At 36.8% G+C, this 25,232-nt stretch overlaps 1 protein-coding gene across 1 annotated transcript in view; it reads right to left on the bottom strand.

Moving 5' to 3' along the window:
• SLC26A7 (solute carrier family 26 member 7) overlaps positions 1-25,232 on the bottom strand; it is a 179,801-nt gene that overhangs the window by 79,238 nt on the left and 75,331 nt on the right. Inside the window, exon 4 of the mRNA XM_060035211.1 lies at positions 16,429-16,593. Within this exon, the coding sequence (XP_059891194.1) occupies positions 16,429-16,593 (165 nt within the window). The remainder of the gene's footprint in view (positions 1-16,428; positions 16,594-25,232) is intronic.

Here is a 25,232-nt window from a genome sequence, read left to right as displayed (position 1 = left end):
ACACCTTGGGTCACAAATCAAGCCTCAGAAAATTTAAGAAAATTGAAATTGTATCAAGCATCTTTTCTGACCACATGCTGTGAGACTGGCAATCAATTACTAGAAAAAAACAAATGTAGAAAACACAAATACATGGAGGCTGAAGAGTGCACTACTAAATAACCAAGATATCACTGAAGAAATCAAAGAAGAATTTAAAAAAAAATACATGGAAACAAATGACAACAAAAACAAGACAACCCAAAACCTATGCAATGCAACAAAAGCAGTTCTAAGAAGTTTATATCAATTCAATCTCACCTCAAGAAACAAGAAAAATCTCAAACAGTCTAACCTTACACCTAAAGCAACTAGAGTACAAAGAAGAAAACCCAAAATCAGTAGAAGGAAAGAAATCATAAAGATCAGAACAGAAATAAATGAAATAGAAATGAAGAAAACAATATCATAGATAAATAAAATTAAAAGTGGGTTTTATGAGAAGATAAACAAAACTGATAAACCTTTAGCCACATTCATCAAGAAAAACAAACAGACAGGACTCAAATCAATAAAATTAGAAATGGAAAAGGAGAAATTACAACAGACACCACAGAAATAGAAAGGATCATAAGAAACTACTACAAACAACTATATACAAATAAAATGGACAACCTGGAAGAAATGGACAAATTCTTGGAAAGGTACAATTTTCCAAGACTGAAACAGGAATAATTAGAAAATATAAACAGACCTATCACAAGTATTGAAATTGAAACTATTGAAATTAAATAGTTGAAATTATTGAAATTAAAAGTCTTCCAACAAACAAAAGTCCAGGACCACGTGACTTCACAGGTGAATTCTATCAAACATTTAGAGAAGAGGTAACACCTATCCTCCTCAAACTCTTCCAAAAAAATTGCAGAGGGAGGAACACTTAAAAGTTCTTTCTATAAAGCTACCACCACACTGATACCAAAACCAGACAAAGATATCACAAAAAAAGAAAATTAGAGACTAGTAACACTGATGAATATAGATGCAAAAATCCTGAACAAAGTATGAACAAACAAAATCCAACAACACAGTAAAAGGATCATAGACCATGATGGAGTGGGGTTTATCCCAGGAATGCAAGGATTCTTCAATATACACAAATTAATCAATGTGATACATCATATTAACAAAATGAAGAATAAAAACCATATGATCATCTCAATAGATGCAGAAAAAGCTTTTGACAAAATTAAACACCCATTTATGATGAAAACTCTCCAGAAAATGGACATAGAGGGAACCTATCTCAACATAATAAAGGCCCTACATGACAAACCCACAGCAAATATCATTCTCAATGGTGAAAAACTGAAAGTATTTCCTCTAAGATCAGGAACAAGTCAAGGGTATCCACTCTCATCACTATTACTCAATATAGTTTTGGAAGTCCTAGCCATGGCAATTGGAGAAGAAAAAGAAATAAAGGAATACAATTTGGAAAAGAAGAAGTAAAACTGTCACTGTTTGCAGATGACAGGATACTATACATAGATAATCTTAAAGATGCCACAAGAAAACTAATAGAGCTAATCAACGAATTTGGTAAGGTTGCAGGATACAAAATTAATGCACAGAAATCTCTCACATTCCTATACTAATAATGAAAAATCAGAAAGATAAATTAAGGAACAATCATATTTACCTTCACAACAAAAAGAATAAAATACTTAGGAATAAACCTACATAAGGAGACAAAAGACCTGTATGCAGAAAACTATAAAACACTGATGAAAGAAACCAAAATGACACAAACAGGTGGAGAAATATACCATGTTCTTAGTTTGGAAGAATCAATATTGTGAAAACGACTATACTACCCAAAGCAATCTACAGATTCAGTGCAATCCCTATCAAACAACCAATGTCATTCTTCACAGAATTAGAGCAAAAAATTTCACAATTTATATGGAAACACAAAAGACCCCAAATAGCCAAAGCAATCTTGAGAAAAAAAAAAAAAAAAACAGAGCTAGAGGAATCAGGCTCCCCAAACTTCAAACTATACTACAAATCTATAGTAATCAAGACAGTATAGTACTGGCACAAAAACAGAAATATAGATCAATGGAACAGGATAGAAAGCCCAGAGATAAACCCACACACTAATGGTCACCTGATTTATGACAAAGGAGGCAAGAATATACAATGGAGAAAAGACAGTCTCTTCAATAAAAGTGGTCCTGGGAAAACTGGACAGCTACATGTAAAATACTACATGTAGAATACTCCCTAACACCATACACAAAAATAAACTCCAAATGGATTAAAGACCTAAATGTAAGACTGGATACTTAAAAATCTTAGAGGAAAACATAGGAAAAACACTTTGACATAAACCACAGCAAGATCTTTTTTGACCCACGTCCTATAGTAATGAAAATGAAAATAAACAAATGGGACCTAATGAACGTTAAAAGCTTTTGCACAGGTGTTCCCTGGTGGTACAGTGGTTAAGAGTCTGCCTGCCGATGCAGGGGACACGGGTTCGTGCCCCGGTCCGGGAATATCTCACATGCCACGGAGCAGCTGGACCCGTGAGCCATGGCCGCTAAGCCTGCGCGTCCGGAGCCTGTGCTCTGCAGTGGGAGAGGCCACAACAGTGAGAGGCCCATGTACCGGAAAAAAAAAAAAAAAAAAGCTTTTGCACAGCAAAGGAAACCATAAACAAGCTGAAAAGACAACCCTCAGAATGGGAGAAAATATTTGCAAATGAAGCAACAAACAAAGGATTAATCTCAAAAATATAGAAACAGCTCATGGAGCTCAATACCAAAAAAACAAACAACCCAATCAAAAAATGGGCAGAAGACCTAAATAGACATTTCACCAAAGAAGACATACATATGGCCAAGAGGCAAATGAAAAGATGCTCAACATCACAATTACTAGACATGCAAATCTCTAATAATTAGTGATGAATGATACAATGAAATATCACCTAACACTGCTCAGAACGTCCATCATCAAAAAATCTACAAACAATAAAAACTGGAGAGGGTATGGAGAAAAGGGAACCATTTTGCACTGTTGGTGGGAATGTAAATTGATGCAGCCACTATGAAGAACATTGTGGATGTTCCTTAAAAATCTAAAAATAGAACTACCATATGACACAGCAATCCCACTACTGGGCATATGCCCTGAGAAAACCATAATCCAAAAAGATACATGTATCACAATGTTCATTGCAGCACTATTTACAATTGCCAGGACATGGAAACAACCTAAATGTCCAACAATAGATGAATGGATGAAGATGATGTGGCACATATATGCAATGGAATATTACTCAGCCATAAAAAGGAATGAAAGTGGATCATTTGTAGAGATATGGATGTACCTAGAGTCTGTCATACAGAGTGAAGTAAGCCAGAAAGAGAAAAACAAATATTATATATTAATGCATATATGTGGAATCTAGAAAAATGGTACAGATAAACTTATTTGTAGGGCAGGAATAGAGATGTAGACATAGAGAATGTACATGTGGACATGGGGGTTAAGGGGAGGGTGGGATGAACTGGGATATTAGGTTTAACATAAATACACTACTGTGTGTACAATAGATAGCTAGTGGGAACCTGCTATATAGCACAGGGAGCTCATTTCAGTGCTCTGTGATGACCTAGGTGGGTGGGATGGGGAGGTGGGAGGGAAGTCCAAGAGAGAGGGGATATATGTATACATATAGCTGTTTCACTTCATTGTATAGCAGAAACTAACACAGCACTGTTAAGCAATTTTACTCCAATAAAAAATTAAAATTAATAAATTAATTTTAAAAAGAATTGCTTTTGCTGCATCCCTTAGGTTTGGGATCATTGTGTTTTCATTGTTATTTGTCTCTAGGTTTTTTTTTTTTTCTTTTTTGATTTCTTCAGTGATCCATTGGTTGTTCAGTAGCATATTGTTTATCCTCCACATGTTTGTGTTGTTTTACAGTTGTTGCCTTGTTTCTAACTCATAGCATTGTGGTTAGAAAAGATGCTTGATATGATTTCAATTTTCTTAAATTTACCATGGCTCACTTTCTGGCTCAGCATGTGATCAATCCTGAAGAATGTTCCATGTGCACTTGAGAAGAATGTGTATTCTGCTGCTTTTGGGTAGAATGTTTTATACATATCAATAAAGTCCATCTGGTCTAATGTGGCATTTAAGGCTTGTGTTTCTTTATTGATTTTCTGTCTGGATGATCTGTCCATTGATGAGAGTGGGGTGTTAAAGTCCCCCACTATTATTGTGTTTCTGTTGATTTCTCCTTTTATGCCTGTTTTATTTGCCTTATATATTAAGGTTCTCCTATGTTGGGTGCACACATATTTACAATTGTTATATCTTCTTCTTGGATTGATCCCTTGGTCACTATGTAGTGCCCTTCTCTGTCTCTTGTAACAGCCTTTATTTTAAAGTCTATTTTGTCTGATAAGAATATTGCCACTCCAGCTTTCTTTTGATTTCCGTTATCATGGAATAACCTTTTCCATCCCCTCACTTTCAGTCTCTATGTATCCCCAGATCTGAAGTGGGTCTCTTGTACACAGCATATATATGGCTCTTGTTTTTGTATCCATTCAGCCAGTCTATGTCTTGGTTGGAGCATTTAATCCATTTACATTTAAGGGAATTACCGATTTTGTATTTTTTTTTTTTTTTTTTTTTTTTGCGGTACACGGGCCTCTCACTGTTGTGGCCTCTTCCGTTGTGGAGCACAGGCTCCGGACGCGCAGGCTCAGTGGCCATGGCTCACGGGTCCAGCCGCTCTGCAGCATGTGGGATCTTCCCGGACCGGGGCACCAACCTGTGTCCCCTGCATTGGCAGGCAGACTCTCAACCACTGTGCCACCAAGGAAGCCCCGATTTTGTATATTCTTGTTGCTATTTTCTTAATCGTTTTGGATTTGTTCTTGTAGGTCTTTTTCTTCCCTTCCTCTTTTGTTCTCTTGTGATTTGTTAACAATTTTAGTGCTGTGTTTGGATTCCTTTTTCTTTTTTGTGTGTGTATCTCTTGTAGATTTTTGGTTTGCAGTTATCATGAGGTTTTGATACAGTAGTCTATAAATAAAGAAGATTGTTTTAAGTTGCTTGTCTTTTATTTTCAAATGTACTTCCAGTATCCTGCATTTGTGCTCTCCTTGTTGCACAATTGCTGGTTTTGATATATTTGTGTGTGGATGATTTCCTACCTTTACTGTATGTTTGCCTTTACTGGTGTGTTTTTCCATTCATATTTTTCTTTTAATAGTTGTGGCCTTTTCTTTTCCACATAGAGAAGTTCCTTTAGCATTTGTTGCAAAGCTGGTCTGGTGGTGATGAATTCTCTTAGCTTTTTCTTTTCTGTAATACTTTCGATTCTCCATCGAATCTGAATGAGAGCCTTGCTGGGTAAAGTATTCTTGGTTGTAGGTTCGTCCCTTTCATCATTTTAAATATATCATGCCACTTCCTTCTGGATTGCAGAGTTTCTGCTGAGAAATTAGCTGATGACCTTATTGGAACTCCCTTGTTTGTTATGTTGCTTTTCCCCTTGATGCTTCTAACATTTTTCCTTTGTTTCTATGTTTTGTCAGTTTGATTACTCTGTGTCTTGACATGTTCCTCCATGGGTTTTTCCTGTCTGGGACTTTCTGTGCTTCTTGGACTTGGGTGACTGTTTCCTTTCCCATGTTTGGGAAGTTTTCATCTATTACCTCTTCAATTATCTTCTCAGGTCTTTTCTCTCTCTCTTCTCCTTCTGGGACCCCTGCCATGCAAATGTCAGTGACTTTACTGTTTTCCCAGAGGCCTCTTAGACTGTCCTTGTTTCTTTTCATTCTTTGTTCTTTATTCTGTTCCACGACAGTGATTTCCACCATTCCAGATCACTTACCCATTCCAGATCACTTACCCATTCTTCTGCCTTAGTTATTCTGCTATTGATTCCTTCTAGTGTATTTTTCATTTCAGTTATTGTATTGTTCATCTCTGTTTGTTGGCTCTTTATTTCTTCTAGCTCTTGGTTAAACATTTCCTATATCTTTTCAATCTGTGCCTCCATTCTTCTTCCGAGATCTTGGATATCTTTACTATCATTCCTCTGAATTCTTTTTTGGGTAGATTGCCTATCTCCACTTCACTTAGTTGTTCTTCTGGGGTTTTATCTTGTTCCTTCAGCTGGAACATATTCCTCTGCTAGCTTATTTTGTCTAACTTTCTGTGATTGTGGTTTCCATTTCACAGGCTGCAGGACTATAGCTCTTCTTGCTTCTGCTGTCTTCCCCTTGGTGGGTGAGGCTGTCTAACAGACTTGTGCAGACTTCCTGATGGAAGGGACATGTTTCTGCCCACTGGTTTGTAGAACTGGGTCTTGTCCCTCTGGTGAGCAGGGCTGTGTCAAGGGATGTGTTTAGCAGGAAGCTGTGGGCTCAGGAAGACTTTAAGCACCCTGTCTGCTGATGAGTGGGGCTGTGTTGCTGCCCTGTTGGTTGGTTAGCCTGAGGTGTCCCAGCACTGGAGCCTACAGGCTGTTGGGTGGGGCCCGCTCTTGGTGGAAAAATGGCAGTCACCAAGAGTGCTCATGCCAGTGAGTACCCCCCAAAACTACCACTGCCAATGTATTTGTCCCTTCAGTGAGTCACAACCACTCCCTGCCTCCACAGGAGACCCTCCAATTCTACCAGCTAGGTCTGAACCTGGCTCTTATGAGGTCACTGCTTTTTTCACCATGTCCTGGTGCACATGAGACCTTGTATGTACCTTCCAAGAGTGGAGTTTCTGTTTCCCCCAGTCCTACAGAATTCCTCCAATCAAATCCCACTGGACTTCAAAGCCACATTCTCTGGGGGCTCCTCCTCCCATTGCTAGACCCCCAGGTTGGGGAGCCTAATATGGGGCTCAGAACTTTCACTCCTGTGGGAGAACTTTTGTGGTATAATTATTTTCCAGCTTGTGGGTCACCCACCCAATAGGTATGGGATTTGATTTTATCACAGTTATGCCCCTCCAACTGTTTCATTGTGATTTCTCCTTTTTCTTTGGATGTAGGATATTCTTTGTGTGAGGTTCCAGCATTTTTTTTTTTTTTGATGGTTGTTCAGCAGTTAGTTGTGATTTTGATGTTTCTGTAAGGAGAGGTGAGCTCACATCCTAATACTGCACCATCTTTCTGAGGTAGCCCCTGGAAACCTGAAGATCCCATCATGACATGGCTACTGCTATTATTTGGAGAAGCAATCTCACTCAACATGTTTATTAGGGTTCTACTTGTACAAGACATTGATCTAAATTTTAAACCTATTATTACAGTAAATCTCAAGTAATCCATCTTTGATATATGCTATTTGATCTAAATAATCAGATGTTAAATCATTCTGTTTTTATAAGAATGAAGCAAAATCCAAAGCTAAAAATCCTCATATTCAGGATTTAATTAAGAAAAAAGGAGGTCATACCCTTTTAATAGTTTCCATGGTCATACCCATTCAATAGTTTCTCATTGTACAACTGTTACTGAAGTTCTAAAGACGGCCCTGTATAGAAACACCTGTGCCCAGAGAAAAATAGGTTTGTGTTTCACTAGAGAAACAACAAAGTGATAGTATAACAAACAAACTTTAATAAATCTGACAGTACATTACTTTATGGTAGGTATTAAGTACTGATCTGAAATCTATGAATCTTAACTCCCAATATATGACTTTGTGTCAGTCATCGACCACAAATCCAGGAGTATCTCCAGAAAAATGGTAACATTCATGCATGCTTGTTACCATGTGTTCAGACTTTGGTCTGAAAACACATTTGGCATAATCTATGCATAGACATTTGTCTAAAATCCAGTAACCTGTACCCTTATAGGAGACAGAAGAGGAGCAGACACACACACAGAGGGGAAGGCCATGTGGTGACAGAGGTACAGTTTGGTGTGATGCAGCCATAAGCCAAGTAATGCCTGGAGCTACCAGAAGCTAGAAGACAAGGAATGATTCTCCCCTAGAACCTCCAGAGCATGTGTGGCCCTGGTGACACCTTGATTTTGGACTTCTGGCCTCTGTAAATGAGAGAATAAATTTTTGTGTGTTGTTACCATGTTTATGGCAATTTATTACAGTAGCCATAGGCTACAAACACAGTTACCAAGTAAAATGCTTCTCACTGCTGAGACAATTCAAAGAGGGTGTTATGGACTCAATTGTGTTTCCCTAAAATTCATATGTTGAAGCCCAAATCCTCAATACCTCATAATGTGACTCATAATATTTGGAGACAGGGCCTTTAAAGAGGTAATTAAGTTAAAATGATGCTTTTCGGGTGGACCCTAATCCAATATGACTGGTGTCTTTATAAAAAGAAGAGCTTAAGACAGACAGAGAGATACCAGGAATGCACATGCACAGAGGTGCTACCATGTGAAGAGGCAGGAGGATGGTCATATACAAGCAAAGGAGAGAAGCCTCAGAGCAAACCAGCCGTACTGGCATCTTGATTTTTGACTTCCAGCATTCAGAACTGTGAGAAAATACATTTCTATTTTTTAAGCCACCCAGTCTATACAGTTTGTCATGGCAGCCCTAGCAATACAGAGGACAAAGGGACTCACAGCTTTTGCCTTTGGAGTTCCCTATATACCCTAGTAAATTCCTTCCTCTTCAAGTTAACAAAGATAAAAGTAACCAAGATAAAACACAAACTGAAACTAAACAGAAAGCTTTTAGTAACAGTGACTAAACAATTAGTACCATTAAGAGAGACAGCCAACTGATTAAGCACCTGTCACAGATAAATAGGCATGGTGGATAGCTGTGGTAAGGATTTCAACTACAGTGCCTAACAAAGGCAGTATTTAGAATACAGTTGTCAGAGCTAGAAAGACCTTAGAAATCAACCAGTTGAATGTACTCATTCTACAGATGTAGAAACCAAGGCTCCAAAGATTTGTAACTTACCTTATCCTAGGAGACTTGGCTTGTGAGTGACAGAGTCAAGACTGTGACTCAGGTTCTCTGAACCCTAGAGCAACACATTCACCAATGCCTCACACACTATTCTCTTCTTTCAGTCCAATAACAATTTTTCCAAACTTCCTCAGGGCTTCCTTTTTCCCATGGGATATATGGAGGGGAGATGCCACCCTTTGAAAGAGACTATTATCGAGCATGGAGTCTGATTTTGTTTGTTAGTGGTGGGATTCAATGGCACCTATTTGCTTTTCAGACAAACAAGCTCTACCCACCTGCTGCCTTGTGCCTTTAACACCAGCAGCAGAATCAAGTCAATCCAAGGGAAGCAATAATGCCTTCCAACTTTATTCTAAAAACTGTGAGAACATGAACCATGACTGTTTTTTTCTTAGCATATACACATTTGGTGAAAGTATACTTGTATCCACACAGTACATTCACCTTAGTTCCTTCTCTCCACCTCGAATAGAAAGAAATTTTTATATTATCCTTACCACAAACATATGGTGGGAGGGCAGACTGGGATGGAAAGAATAGGAGAGATTGTTTAAAATTCATCACTTTCTAGAAGAGTGGGGGAACTAACATTTCTAGGCACTAGGCTAGCCAACCTATATGCAGTGACTCATTTAATTACTCAATTAATATAAGGTGAGCATATTCACTCTATCACATTATCTGCTTCAATTACACTGCCTGGTTTCCTTCTTTAACACTATCTGAGATTATCTTGTTCACCAATTTTTCTCCTCCCTTCCTAATTCACATCGCCCCTGCCTCAGCATTTCAATAAAACTCCATGAGAACAGGGATGTTATTTCTCAACTGTATCCTCATCACCTATGAGGTGGTCAATTAACATCTGTTGAGTAAATCCATTATAGTGGTTCTTAAACTCTTGAATCAAGGATACACAACTAATCTTTTCCCATCCACGTGTAGATTATTCTGTTGAATATTTCTGGTTTTGAAGCCTCACATTTAGTTCAACTCTCTCACTTTTCAGATGAGACTGAAGTCTGCTGCGGGCCCTGGCTTTTGTTTTTTAAGGTAGTTTTCACATCCTTGGAGCCTTTAAACATGAGCCACAATTGCCCAGGCACACCCTCTCCCTGCCCCAATTTGCTTTCAACTTGATTATATTTGTCTATTTTTTTTAATGTTTTTTTTTTGGCCGTGCCATGCAGCATTCGGGATCTTATTTCCCTGAGCAGGGATCAAACCCATGCTCTCTACAGTGGAAGCATGGAGTCTCAACAACTGCCCAGCCAGGAAGTCCCCAACTTGATTATATTTGAATTCTACCTAAGCAGATCTAGATTCCTGCTCAGGGACCATTAAAGCCATTTATGATCATTCCAAAATTGATGTTGGCACAAGTTCTCTCTGGTATTCAGAATTTGATGTCTCCTATAAACTTTGCCTACATATCTTTAAACAATTTAGAATGGTTATTGTTAAGATCATTCTCCCCTAATCCCTCTACTTCCCAAAGTAGCACACACTAATAGAAAAACAAGACTAATATTAAGTTTAAAGCTCAAACACAATCTGTGTTTTCATGAATACAAACACAACCCCAAAAAGAAGAGAAAAATTACAACATTCTATTATTCTTTACATCATTTTATATGCATATTTCTGATCAATAACTGCTCCTTACACTGGAAATTTATCCCAATAAACTACTGCTTTAAGGCATACTTTAAGTGTCCAACCAAAATGTGATCTAGGGGAAGTACGGTATGTTAAACAGCTAGAGACAGCATGGGTGCACAAAACTCACTTGCACCAAACTCACAATCAAGTATGCCAAGGCCCAAGTGGCATCCAGCCATCCCTTGTTTAGAAAACCAAGTTTAATTTGAATTACTTAAGCAACTGGATTTTGTGCTGATGCATTTTTCAGTGAATTGCGGGGGATGGAGAGCTTAGCCCAAGATAATTGAATTGCTAAAATATTTGCCTTCTGATTTAGAATTTTAAAGTAACCTTTGTTACAAATTCCCATATAATTGTTTCATATCCAAATTAAACCTGCCACATTTTCTCTCCCCTATATCCCTGATTGATTCAAGCTGCAGATTAACATTCCTTTTCTCTCCCCTTCAATTTATTCTGTCCATTTTTCAGGGTGTATTGAACGTCCTTACAATTCACAATAGAAATATCACAATAACTGCAGAGAAAATGTGGGCTGTCATAAAATACCAAAGCATGTTCTTGATTCAGAAATCCCAGAGGGCCTGTGTCTTCAAAGTAGATTTGTTCGCCTCATTTTTACATTTTTAATTGTGATCTCATTCTCTATGGAAGAAAATGTTTCATTGGCTTTGATTTCCTTCTGATGTTTCTAGCCCAGTTTGTTAATATTCTTGGTTCCTGCTTTGTAGCCTTCAGAGCTACGCAAACTAGAAAAGTGCTTTGCTGTACTTCAGGGATGGGAGTGGGAATGAAATTGCTTTCTGGTTCTGAAACTCCTCAATTTTAAAAAAGCAAATAAAAACTTCCCAAAAAGGGTAGATGAATATGTTGCCAAGCTTGCCTTGTGCTCTTGGCTTTAATGTACAGAATTATTTAGAAGAGTTCTCATATAAAGCCATGCCAGTGAAAATAACTTTGCCAAATTTATCATAGGCTGCTACAGGCTGAGACACTGGCGCCACCTCAAAGAAATTCACATTTGCTAATATGAACTAGTAATTTTTGTTTTATTGTGCCTTTTGGGGGGAAACATCCTTTCTAATAAAAAGATACATCATCATTTCTCAGTATAAAAACTCAATTTTTGTATTGACAAGAATAATTAACCTTTTCCCTGTTATCTGTGTGGGACCAACTATCAGTCAAAAATTTAAATTTGATAAAAAATTTTATTTGGTCTTGACCTGCTATCTTCCTGCTCTCTGATTGCCTTCTCCAGAAGCTTTTAGGCTTCAAAAATTCACATAGTGAGACTTTTTCTCTAGATTTTGGTTTTATCAATTAGAGAATTTCCCTTCTAATGAGTATTAAAATAAACTTAAAAAATATTTTTCATTTTATAAAAATCTCTCAAAAGGGAACCCTAGTGCACTGTTAGTGGGAATGTAGATTGGCGCAGCCACTATGGAAAACATTATGGTGGTTTCTCAAAAAAACTAAAAATAGAACTACCATATGATCCAGCAAGTCCACTTCTGGGTATTAATCCTCCAAAATGAAAATGCTAATTCAAAGAGATACATGTACCCCAATGTTCACAGCAATATTGTTTACAATAGTCAAGATATGGAAGCAACCTAAGTGTTCATCAATAGATGAATGAATAAAGAAGATGTGGTGTGTATATATATATATATACCATATATATACAATGGAATATTACTCAGCCACACACGCAAAAAAATGAAATTTTGCCATTTGCAACAACATGGATGGATCTGGAGGGTATTATGCTAAGTGAAATAAATCAGACAGAGAAAGACAAATACTTTATGATACCACTTATATGTGGGGTCTAAAAACTAAAGCTAAAAAATATAACAAAATAGAAAAACAATTTTAATTTGAGAACACAGGAATAAAATGATTTAACTGGTGAGTCAGGGTCCAAAGATAGAAGTGACTCATAATATTATTGCTTCTGCTTGTTTTACAATATATTGCAGAACTGTTTATAATTTATTAAATGGGTTTATAACTGGTTGGGGGAGGATGAGCTGAATAGATGGAATTATTTTAAATTAAAAATAAAATAAAAAACATAGCATTTCTTTACTTCTGATGACTAACCCTCATTAATAGCAGATATTTTTTATGTTTTATAAATTTTGGAATCATCTTTATTTGATGATTAGTAAGTTGAAAAAAAGATATAATTTTGTTTTATTATTTAGATTTGCTTATCTGATCAACAGTCCTCTAGAGAGGAAAAGGATTAGTATCTATTACTTATATAGCACTTTTTAAAGTGCACTGACATAGAAAACAAACTTATGGTTTCCAAAGGGGAAAGAGAATGGGGGGGAGGGATAAATTAGGAATCTGGGATTAACAGATAAACACTACTATATATAAAACAGGTAAACAACAAGGACGTGACTGTATAACAGAGGGAACTATATTCAATACCTTGTAATAACCTTAATGGAAAAGAATCTGAAAAAGAATTACACCTGAAACAATGTAAATCAACTATAAGTCAAAAAAAAGGATCTATTGGAAGTCTGTTCTATAATCTGAGAGGGAAGAACTGAGCATGTAACACTAACCTTATCTGATTCAAATTAATCGTTTAAAATGTTCCATGGAAGCAAGAACATCTGCCAGCCCTAAGTAACCAAAGAGATAGAGATTTTAGCTAATCAAACTAGAGAATTAGATTCTCTTAGTAGAACAGAATCAGGCATCCACCAGGAAGAAGACACTGTAGAAACCACTGCAGTGGCAGATGGAAGATACCTCAATATGAAGTGACCTAAGAACAGGATAAAGACAAAAGGCTATGTTTTCTCTCAAAGTTGACCGTAAGCGCTGCTATTACTGGAATTAATTAATGCACATTTTGATTGGCCAATTCTGAATTGTTTTAGGAAATTTGAGTGTTCCAGCTGAGACTATTTGGAGTGGTGACTGGCACATTGTATGAGTCTCAAATAGTCTAGATATTAATTTATGTTCCAAGGAATATCAGTAACATATTCTTTATCCTTCATCAACTTGAGTAGCTTTCATAAAGGATATAACAGTTTTGAGAACTTAGGAGCAGAAAAAATCCAAAAATATGTTAAATCACTCTCCTCTAGGTTCTTTGACCTGATGATCAAGGCCTCTATTTTGTCCTCTGTTCTATACCTCTGTACTGAGTTCAGCTCTCCTCCTTCACATCCCACCTAAATGATCCATGGGCAAGTTCAGATTTACATTATTATCATCAGATTCTTTTTTAGCCTAACTACACCAAAGCACACCTTCTAAATGTCCCAGTGTGACCTATGCATGATGCAAAATCTATTTCTTAATCTAATGCTCAGATCACAATTTTTGACTTTGCAATATCAGCATTAATTTTGAAACCTTGGCAAGAACCAAAGCATCATTCTTACCTAGGTGCCTAACAGTGCAGGGCTCTGAGACTTTGAAAAGCAAGAGCAACTTTTCTTTGTTTTCCATCTACACAAAGCATACCAACTTCCACCAACTGAGTAATGCAAATTTAGTCAGCCATCTAACAATATTTTTAAATCTGATTACATTTCAGTATGAGAACTTACAAAAGACCCCCAAAAGTCACATTACAGTGTCTGATCTACAAGGCAAAGAAAAACTAGCTTGCAGCTTAACCTTCCAAGAAAACAAAATTTAAAAAATCATACACAAAACACTTCAATGTAGCATTTTATACACATTGCCACCAGAGAAACGAGCTGAAAGACCAAATGTTCTCATATCCGGCTATCCAGCTTCTTTTAGCACAACTAGTGAAAAGAGGAATGATTATTTGTGTAATGTGAATATGACTGAAGTGGCCAACTTGTAACCTGCACTCATTTCTTTACACTGCTCATGCACAGACAAGCATGCCGTTCCCAGTCAGGAGATCAGGACAGAATCTAGTACTGATTTGGTTCTGTTGGTGCACACCTGGCATCACCAAAAGTTTTAATTCAGCCAGTCACCTGATAACTTACAGCTATTTTGGTCTACTTTTGTTTGATTTAGAGCTTGGAATTATATTGTTTCCACTTCCAGTTTTAGTGTTCTTGTTTTAGTTTTATGTTTTCTTATAATGAATGAATCACTGAGCAAAATATTACCTAAATAACAAAAATTCAGAACAAGCTTCCAGCTTTGTGTTGCCAATTACTATCTATATTAACTACTTTACCAACTAATCAGAGAAACACACAAACAGAAAAGTGATACTATTTTTCACATAACAAAATGGCAAATTTTAAAAATAGTAATAATCAGAGTTGGCTGATGAGAGTAAATATTAATTGGTACAGCTTTTCAGATTGGTATTTGGCAAAAATGTTTTAATCCAGTGATTCCATAACTAGGAATTGATCTCAATGAAATCATCAGGGATGCAAACTAGAACATAGGAATAAAACAAATCTTCAATGAGCTGTGTATAATGGTGAAATACCACAAACCACCTCAATAACAGGAATTAGATAATTTATTAAACTTCTATATATGGAGCTACTATTCAGCCATTCCTTGATTAAGAGCAAGAATATTAGGAATGGTAATACTCTCATTATAAAACATTAATGTAATTCAGTATAGAACATTACATTGTAGGAGACCAGAATATGCCACTCCCAAATATGCCTCTTTGGTATAAGAATTATTTTTAGCTTATTATTTTGAGAAACAGCAGACACAGGGAACCTCTGAGAACAGTGTAAGTTACCCTTTCATAGAGAAATTTACATTTATATAGAAAATCTCTGTCTGCAAAGGTGTCTTCCTCTTAGTACCAGGAAGAAAAAGATGATTCTAAATCAAAAGAAAGTCTTACCAATGGAGAAGGCACTGATTTAAATCTGCATAATAAATCTTACCCATGTTCACTGTATTTTTCATGGTCACCTTCTCATAACTTGCTTCCCTCAACTCTTATTCCTTTGTTTTAACTGAAGATGGTATTTAAACCCAAATCCTAGCCACTTCTTTTGAGTTACTAATCCTGGAGTTTCTCCCATGTGTATATGAAATATACATGCTAATAAACTTGTTTGTTTTTCTCTTGTTAATCTTTTGTTACAGGAGCCCCAGCTCCTCAAGGATAGAAGGAAAATATACTTTTCCTCCTCTACAATATAAAATTAAATAAAATGAAGTCTGATTGCTCTCAACTTCATTAGTAAGACATTGATTTTCTTATAAAACTCCAATAGGATGTGACTTCCTGAGCAGTCATAGATTTTAGGTCAGCTTCAAAAAGAGACCAAGAAGAATGGGGAATTATTAGGATAATATGTTGAAACTGGACACATGTTTCTATCTCAGGTTCAAGTGACTTTTAATAACTGATTGTCTGCTATTGGGACTCCAGAACCCAATTTTGACCAAGCCTCTGATTTGATCTATACCAGGGTTCACAATATGGAAAGAATGTGGTAAGGTGTACTGTTGTTACACTGGGCCACAAGCCTGGTAGATGGCTTCCATTAGAAGTTAGCAACATATCTGGTCACAGAAAAATTCAAGCTATTTTTTCCAACCATGTTCCCAAATTATACCATATTTAATTGTTTATTACACAGAATTTCTCCCCAAATTAGTAGGTTTTACTAATTAGTTTCATACCCTTAATCACATTAAAAATATCCTGAAAGATTTTATTTAAGCCCAAGTTGCTTTAAAATAGAAAAATCTCAACATTGTAATTAACCAAATTTTACTATGTGAAACACACACCCAAAATATATGAACAAAGACATACGGAAAAACTCACATAAAAGAATCCAAGTGGTCCAGATATATACGGCATTTTCATTCCCAAGAGATATTTGACTTGTGAAGTCACGACATGGGTGGCAGCCCCAGTTGTCATCGCACTGATCACAGGTTCTGTAAGCAGGAATGTGGCACTACCCAGTTGTAGCACAAACATGGCCACCTAAGAGGACAAAGGAAGATGAAACTTCCCAAGCTTCCTAGAAGGATTAATATCTGACACATTTTCATTTTCAATACACAGACATAGGGAACTGATGTGAAATGTGCTCCTTAAATTTTATATATTCAATAGCTTGAGTTTTCTTGAGAACATTACTAGTTTCCAAGATTCCCCAGATGTTTTTGTGTACAATTACAAGTGCTTCAGTTAAAGTTAACACAGTTTTTTTCTGAATATTGACTTTTTTTCCCTTTTCCTAATAATATATGTTACAAAAAAGGAAATATGTTCAAATCAGTTAATATATGGGGTTCTGTGGGGAAAAATAAAATTTACATTATCATATCTATAATTTTTTAAAAATCCAAAGGACATGATTCACTACTTTATACCCAGTAGGCTTAAAACTTCAAAAGCATTGAGGAGAAAAAGCCATTTCTTGAGTTTCTGCCACGTTCTGAGAAATGGAAACCTACTGTTTTGACTAGATACTCCATCAAGTAGCTGTAAAGGGCAAATATTAATAGGAAAACATCAGGACTTATGTGTATATGGAGAAGAACAGAAGACAGAAATAGGTTAAAGGAATATGTCTTAAGAAACCCAGGAATCAGTAGGAAAGTCATTCTTCTTAAACTTTTCCTTTCTGCTCCTAGTATCATGCTCCATCGCAAAACTATTTCATGGCCAGACAAAATAATCTCATCTGAGTAGAAGCTGTGCATTGAGCTCTGCTGGACAAAAGATGGCAGCAAAAATCAATTCTCTTTTCTCTACTAACTACTAACATTGCAATGATTAGTGCAGAGAAAGAACTTTTAGGAGATGGCCCACTCTTTGACTGAATGCATCCATGTAAACTCAGTCATAGAGATTTGTTGTTTTGAAAGTAACATTAAATTACATTAATGAGTATCCACACTGGAAAATGAACACAAATTGGGTCACGCTGATATATCCTCTTAATGTGTTAATTATAATATTTAGGTCAGGTCTTAAAATTCTTGTTGGAAAATAAGATTAACTATTAAAGAAATCAAAGGAAAGAATAGCAATGAGATCTCCTTCTGTCAAAAGGTCACAGTGATAAATATGAGAAGTATAAAGTGCTATCTAAGTACCACCAGAGCATACATTGCAAAATATATCATTTCCATCATATCACAATGTCCCTTGGCCAAAAGCAGTAATATTCTAAACTTGTATTAGGGTGGAGTTTTCTGGGCTCAAGTCTGAAAACTTAAGTTCTGATTCTGGCTCTACCACATCCTAGTTTTTGTGACTATAGAAAATCTGTTAAAAATTTCCAAGCCTCATGATCTATAAATAATTAGAATGATGTCTGCCCTATTGATATTGCAGAATTGTTGTAAAGTGAATGTGAAATAACATATGAAAGAGCTTTGAAACCTGTAAAATGTGCAACATACGCGATGTACCTTGTATGTCATAAGGTGCCATATATATTTACCCAGCATGGAAAACTAGCCATGAGATTTCAAAATGTAGAAAAGGTCACACCATATTTTCCACTTCTGGAGAACATGAACAAATTTATCAGTGCAGAAAGAAATGTATTTGAACTGTTTGCATCTATGTGTCAGTTTGTCAAATAGAAATGTCCCAAGGGAAATACCCAATCAATCAATAGTATAGGTACAGTTGGAACACACTGATTCATAGTCTGTTGATCTTCATCCTGAAAACACAATTAGTTAAGAAAAATACTGAACCAATTTTTCCCAAGTATCTTTCTACTAGTTAGTTACAAATTATGACACTAACTCTTAAAGGCCATAAGGATGAAATTAGCATATTATTGGGGTAAGATGAACTCCAAAGAGTTGGATTTTCATTTCAGCTAAATGCAGTATACAAGAAATCCAAATCGTTGAAATTGTGAAACCTGTTTGCATATATGGAATTTTATGCATACATGGAATGTTAGAAAGTTCTTATCTGTATGACAAGAAATCTTATTTTCATTTATTTTGAGAAGGAAACTCCTTTGGGAGGCCTCGTATAGATCATCACCATTTTATTTTCTGGTTTTTATTTGTTTCCTACCCAGCGTCTACTTAAAAGGGTTAATGATTTCTCATGCCTGAGAAACAAACATCACCTAACCTGAAGTGATACACCAACAACTTCCAGCTAACCACCATCTTCTAGTAGCAACTTCTTTATGTCATTTCCACAACCTGAAAGTTACAAATGGAAGGGTATGGGAAAAGTTCAAGATATAAAAAGAGTTCAGCCCTTTCAAATGTTCAAAATATATGGACCTACCTTACAATATAAATCAAAAAGATTTAAAACTTATCCAAAGACTCAAAGTATTTTTGTAATATTCTACCCGTAGTTTTATACTTTAAAAAAAAGTCTTCCCAGCAACGAATAAATTCCTAAAATGGAGAATTCTTGACTTTGAAAGTTCAACAAGCCCCTTAAGACCTCATTTCTGATACAAAATATTGTGTATGTAAAGGATGATTGCAAACATGTGAGATTTAGCTAAAGAGAAATTACTTTCTTCTGGATGACAACATTCTCCATAACCCAAAACAATGGCAGAAATTTTAAGAAGGAAAAAGAGGAAAAGGAGGAGGGGGAGGGATAGGACAAGGAGGAGAAAGAGAAGAAGGAGAAATTTAAGAACTCCTCTTTCCCCAGCACCCAAATCTCAACAGTTTATTCACATCAAAATTAGGGATCTAGCATACAGAGGCTGAGGTACACAGGTTGAAGGCAGCAAGTACCTGTGCAACACAGGCTTTGTAAGAGGTGCCCACAGATGGAACTGTTGTTTCCAAGATTTTTCTGGAATTTAAGTATGTAAAATGAGGATCTTTCTAGAATATTTCACTTGGAGGCCTAGTGTTTAAATTTTATGCCAATGTTAAACAATTTTTAAGCAAATGACTTAATAAAGAGCTACATCAATGCCTTTTACTAATAATAGGAATGATGATAATTCTAATCTGGCTAGCTAATTCCCAAAAACTTGCCCATGCAACATTTTATGAGAAAATAAATTTCTTACAATATATTTCAGCTGTTTGTAGTAATGTTGATGTTCTGGGCTAATGCTGAAAACCTCTGACACACATTATCAAGGTTCACTAGCATGATACTATTTGGTAATGCTTTTATAAACACCATATGTTCTATATAAATTGAATGTATGTCAGATTTCAGGCCATTTTTTGCAAGTGGCCTTCAAGTAGTGAAAAAAGAAAAGAGTGCATAGAAAATAGCTATACTACCCAAGTGGATGGAATATTGCATGCATTTCAGGTTTTGTCAGTTTGTCTGCAATCTGGCTCTCACATTATACCAAATCACTTATTTGTTTGTTCAGTGAATATTTATTGAATACCTACTAGGGGCAAGGCACAACACTGTTGCAGAATACAGAGATAAAGATATAGCTCACACTTTGAAAGAACTTATAAAGTGAGATGAAATGTTGATGTTGGGAGCAGGGAATGTTAACCAGGAGCATAAAGAACTGTAATGTAGGTGTTAATAGGGAGGTAAGGTCTAAGAAGCTGTTTGAGTGGGAGCTAAAACCCTAAAAGCCCTTTGTTCTCTACTGAGTATAGTATTCAGGTTTGGGGGAGAGAGCTAAATTGTTCATGATAATAGGAGAACAACTGAGTACTGTGTAGGGATATGGCAGAAAAAACTTCTGTGTGACAAGAGAACATGAGAAAAAAATGTCAGGTGGATACCTATGAGGTTATGTGCTGTGGAATTCAGAATAAAAAGTCCTTCTCCATACTATTCAGTAATAAAAAGGAATGGCCTATCAAGCCATGCAAAGACATGGATGAATCTTAAATGAATATTGTAAGCAAATGAAGACAGTCTGGAAAGGCCACATACTGCGTGATTCCATTTATATGACATTCTAGAAAAGGCAAAACTATAGAGACAGTAAGCAGATCAGTAGTTGCCAGGGGCTTAGGTGTTGGAAAGTATGTAAAAGGTGAAACATAGGGAACTTTTTAGGATGGTGAAATTATTCTGTATGATGCTATAATAGTGTATATATGACATTAAGCATTTGTCAAAACCCATGAACCTTAATGTGTGCAAATATTTAGAAAATCATTTGGAGGTCAGGAGACCCCAGGATGGAATGCAGAATGTGACAAAGAATCTAACCGATGACCAATGCTTCATTTACTCTCTATATATGTTTTGCCTTTTCTAGAGTGTCATTTAAATGGACTCATACAATGTACAGATTTTTAAGACTTGCTAAATGTATGAACAAACCTCACTGAAAGGAATGCAGAAAATGTGCTCATGTGAATAACTCTGGAAATTGGTAAAGACTGTAAAACCAAAGGCAAAAAAGAAACACTGTACTTGAGTTGATAAAGTTATTTCCCATAGGAGTAGAGGTTAACAATTCTGAAACCACTATAAATATACACTGGAATTGAAAAATCAAGTAAATGGATGATAGACAGTGAGAGCCAGGTTTCTCACTATTGCATAAGTTATAGACAAGCAAGGGGAGAAGGCTAGAATGATCAGTATGGGAGGGATAAGAGTTGCAGACATCAGTAGGAAACCATGTTTAGTTTAACACAGATATAGATGGATACATTTAGAAATATATAGGTATGTTTACATACTTTTGTTGATATACACACATATATGTCCTTGCTGTGTCAGCTGAAATGGCTTAGAAGCCAACAACACCCCTGTGGCACACCTCACACCCAGATCTTAATCCCTAATACCATTATCCAATGAAAGAAACCAGATCTCCTTAGAAAAAGGGCTGATTCTAGGACTAGGGTAGGAAATATACACTATGAGCCTGGATCATCTTGTAGTGCCAGAAAGTGAAAAAGAACTCCAAAATTAAATAACAAACAAACAAATAAGTGGGAGTAGATTAAGGAGGGACATAGAAGCCAACTGAAAAAAACCTCCCAATGTTCAAAGCTGGAACAATCTGAAGAACAACATAAAGTAGTACTGAATTATAACCCAAAGGATAAAATAAATATGCTTGAATCCATACTGATATAAATGATTGATTAAATTTTAAAATGAGAGAGCTGGAAAACTACTGTTCAGAAGAATTCCAGTAATTTATGTAGATAATCCCCACTTTTTATCTTAACTCTCCTTTAACGTAACTCTCACATGTTAAGAGTAGGCTGTGCATATTGACTTTTTTCCAAAAAATGCAGTATGGAAAAGTGGAAAATAGAGTAACTTAGAGAAACCTAACAAACTAGCACTAGTTCAACAAGGTGATCCAAGTTAACATTAAGAGTGATAAGTTATGTTGATAGTCTACACTGTTAATAAGATGTGATGAGAATATCACTCTGTCTCTCTCATTTTCCTCCCCCAAACCCACAAGCCCAGTTAAATCATAAGAAAAACATCAGACAAATCCCAATTGAGGGACATTCTAGAGAATACTGACCAGTAGTCCTCACAACTGTCAAGATCATCAAACACAAGAAAAGCCTCAGACATTTTCACAGTTAAGAGGAGCCTACCAGGAGACAAGACAACCAAATGTAATGTGGTATACCAGATGGGATCCTAGAACAAAAAATAACATTAGGTAAAATTTAAGGAAATCTGATTACCGTATATGGACTTTACTTAACAGCAATGTATCAATCTGATTCATTAGTTGTGACTAATACACTATGCTAATGTAGATATTAATAATAGGGGAAACTGTGGGTGGGTGGGGTACGTGGCAACTGTGTGTACTATCCTTGCAACTTTACTGAAAATCAAAAATTACTCTAAATCAAGGTTTGTTTTTTTAAAAAAAGAAAGAAAAGAAAAGAAGACATCCTCTACCTCTCTCACAGAAACTTCAGGTAAGTCTACATTTCTCCAACATGCATGTGTTGTTTAAATATGAATTCCTGAGTTCTGCATACATGGGGACAGGGGAAAAGAGGGACTCCAGAAGCTCCAGGCAGCTGGGTTTAGAGGCATGATATGTGTAAATAACCACACCAAGACAAGTCTGCACACGTATAAAAGAGAGGAATAGAAAATGTGCCACTAGTTTTCAGAAGGAGAATGAAATACTGCTGGATAGGGATAAAAGTGTATCTTGACACTTAAGGAATCCAAGAAGAAAGAAGTTATTAGAAAGCATTTCAGAAAGAGGAAAGAATACGAGTATAAAGCAGGACAGCATGGGATATGCTCAGAAGACACGGCGTTGTTAGTTTAGAAGAACAACTAGCCAAAAGGGAGTAATAAAAAATAAAGCAAGACATTTTGAAGTCCAAGTATGGAGCATCTTAAAAGTAGTGAAAAGAGAGTTTTCCAGGTGTGAGGGACATCACTCTTCCATACATTTATTAAACACTTAATTTTGCAAACAAGTGTGGCTCAAAACACTGGCTCAAAAATCAGAGCTGTGCTTTGGTAGGATCAATCTGATGATAAAATGTGAAACAACTAGCTGGTTTCAAATGTTAGTATGAGAAGAGTAGCAAGAGGAAAAAGGACAAAAGCAGCTAAACTGGACATAGCAGGAATGGAGAACAGATATGAGACAAATATTGGATTATCCAGTAGGCAGACTTATCATATGCTTAGGAAACAAACACAAATTATGTTTTATTTGATTTTTTATTGTGGAATATATCAGAAAGTCACAGGGCTTAAGAATTATTTTATTTGGAATTGCATGTTTGAAGGCAGCCTCATAATCTTTTCAGTTCTCAGACTTTTCTAGAAAATAAAAAGCCTCTAAAGCAAGAGGCAGTGAGAATCAGAACTGCTAGGGATGGACAACAATTTGACTCTTCTGCCTTCCATTCTGCCCTAGCTAAAGAAAATGATAAAGATTTAAAATGGGGTGATTGGAGCATGATATTATTAGCCTTGGTGTGTGCATGTGTCTTCTTGTGGGGGATGGAGGGAGAAAATGATAAATTAGAAAAGGTAAAAATAAAATCTCAATTTAATTTTGGTTATTTGACATAGTGATACTACTAGCATTAAATTGATCTTATTCTTATACAACTTATTCAACTCATGTTTATTCTGTACCAGCTGTTAGACTTATAGAGCTCAACAGTCTCTGTTATATAGAAACTAACTTGAATGTCTCCAGAGAGACATTCAAGAAGGCAGAAAAGTAAGACGTGGAAATAACCTTTCTTCACACAAATACATCAGAAATACATGTACATGTGGAACACTCCTACAGAACACATATTGATGCTGGCAGAAGACCTCAGACTTCCCAAAAGGCAAGAAACTCCCCACATACCTGGGTAGGGCAAAAGAAAAAAGAAAAAAACAGAGACAAAAGAATAGGGATGGGACCTGTGCCACTGGTAAAGAGCTGTGAAGGAGGAAAAGTTTCCACACACTATGAAGCCCATACACTGGCAGAGACAGGGGATGGCAGGGGAGAAGCTTCGGAGCCACATAGGAGAGCACAGCAACAGGGGTGCAGAGAGCAAAGCGGAGAGATTCCTGCACAGAGGATCAGTGCCAACCAGCACTCACCAGCCTGAGAACATTGTCTGCTCACCTGCCAGCCAGGACAGGTGGGGGCTGGGAGCTGAGGCTCAGGATTTGGAGGTCAGATCCCAGGGAGAGGACTGGGATTGGCTGCGTGAACACAGCCAGAAGGGGATTAGTGCACCACAGCTAGCCAGGACGTAGTCCAGGAAAAAGTCTGGACGTACCTAAGAGGCAAGAGACCATTGTTTTGGGGTGCACGAAGAGAGGGGATTCAGAGCATCGCCTAAAGAAGCTCCAGAGAGAGGCGCAAGTGGCGGTTATCAGCACAGACACCAGAGACGGGCACAAAACGCTAAGGTTGCTTCTGCAGCAACCAAGAAGCCTGTGTGAAAGCACAGGTCACTATCCACACCTCCTCTCCCAGGAGGCTGTGGAGCCCGCCACTGCCAGCGTCCCGTGATCCAGGGACAACTTCCCTGGGAGAATACACAGCACACCTCAGGCTGTTGCAACATCATGCCTGTCTCTGCCACCACAGGCTTGCCCCACATTCTGTACCCCTCCCTCCCCACCGCCTAAGTGAGACAGAGTCCCCTAATCAGCAGCTCCTTTAACCCCGTCCTGTTTGAGTGAAGAACAGATGCCCTCAGGTGACCTACATGCAGAAGCAGGGCCAAATCCAAAGTTGAACCCCAGGAGCTGTGTGAACAAAAGAAGAGAAAGGGAAATCTCTCCCAGCAGCCTCAGGAGCAGCAGATTAAATCTCAACAATCAACTTGATGTCCCTGCATCTGTGGAATAACTGAATAGACAACGAATCATGCCAAAATTGAGGTGGTGGACTTTGGGGGCAAAGATATATGTATTTTTTTCATTTTTCTCTTTTTGTGAATGTGTATGTATATGCTTCTTTGTGTGATTTTGTCTGTATAACTTTGCTTTTACCATTTGTCCTAGGGTTCTGTCTGTCCTTTTTGTTTTAGTATAGTTTTTAGCACTTGTTATCATTGCTGGACTTGCTTTTTGGTTTGGTTTCTCTCTTCTTTCTTTCTTTTTCTTTTTTATTATGTTATGATTTTTTTAATTTTTAATAATTAATTTTTATTTAAATAACTTTATTTTTTCTTTCTTTCTTTCTTTCTTTTTTTCTCCCT

Source organism: Delphinus delphis, chromosome 17, assembly GCF_949987515.2.
Source record: "Delphinus delphis chromosome 17, mDelDel1.2, whole genome shotgun sequence".
Classification (NCBI taxonomy): Eukaryota; Metazoa; Chordata; class Mammalia; order Artiodactyla; family Delphinidae; genus Delphinus; species Delphinus delphis.
The sequence above is the reverse complement of the archived record's forward strand: the minus strand, read 5'-3'. Positions and strand labels throughout refer to the sequence as shown.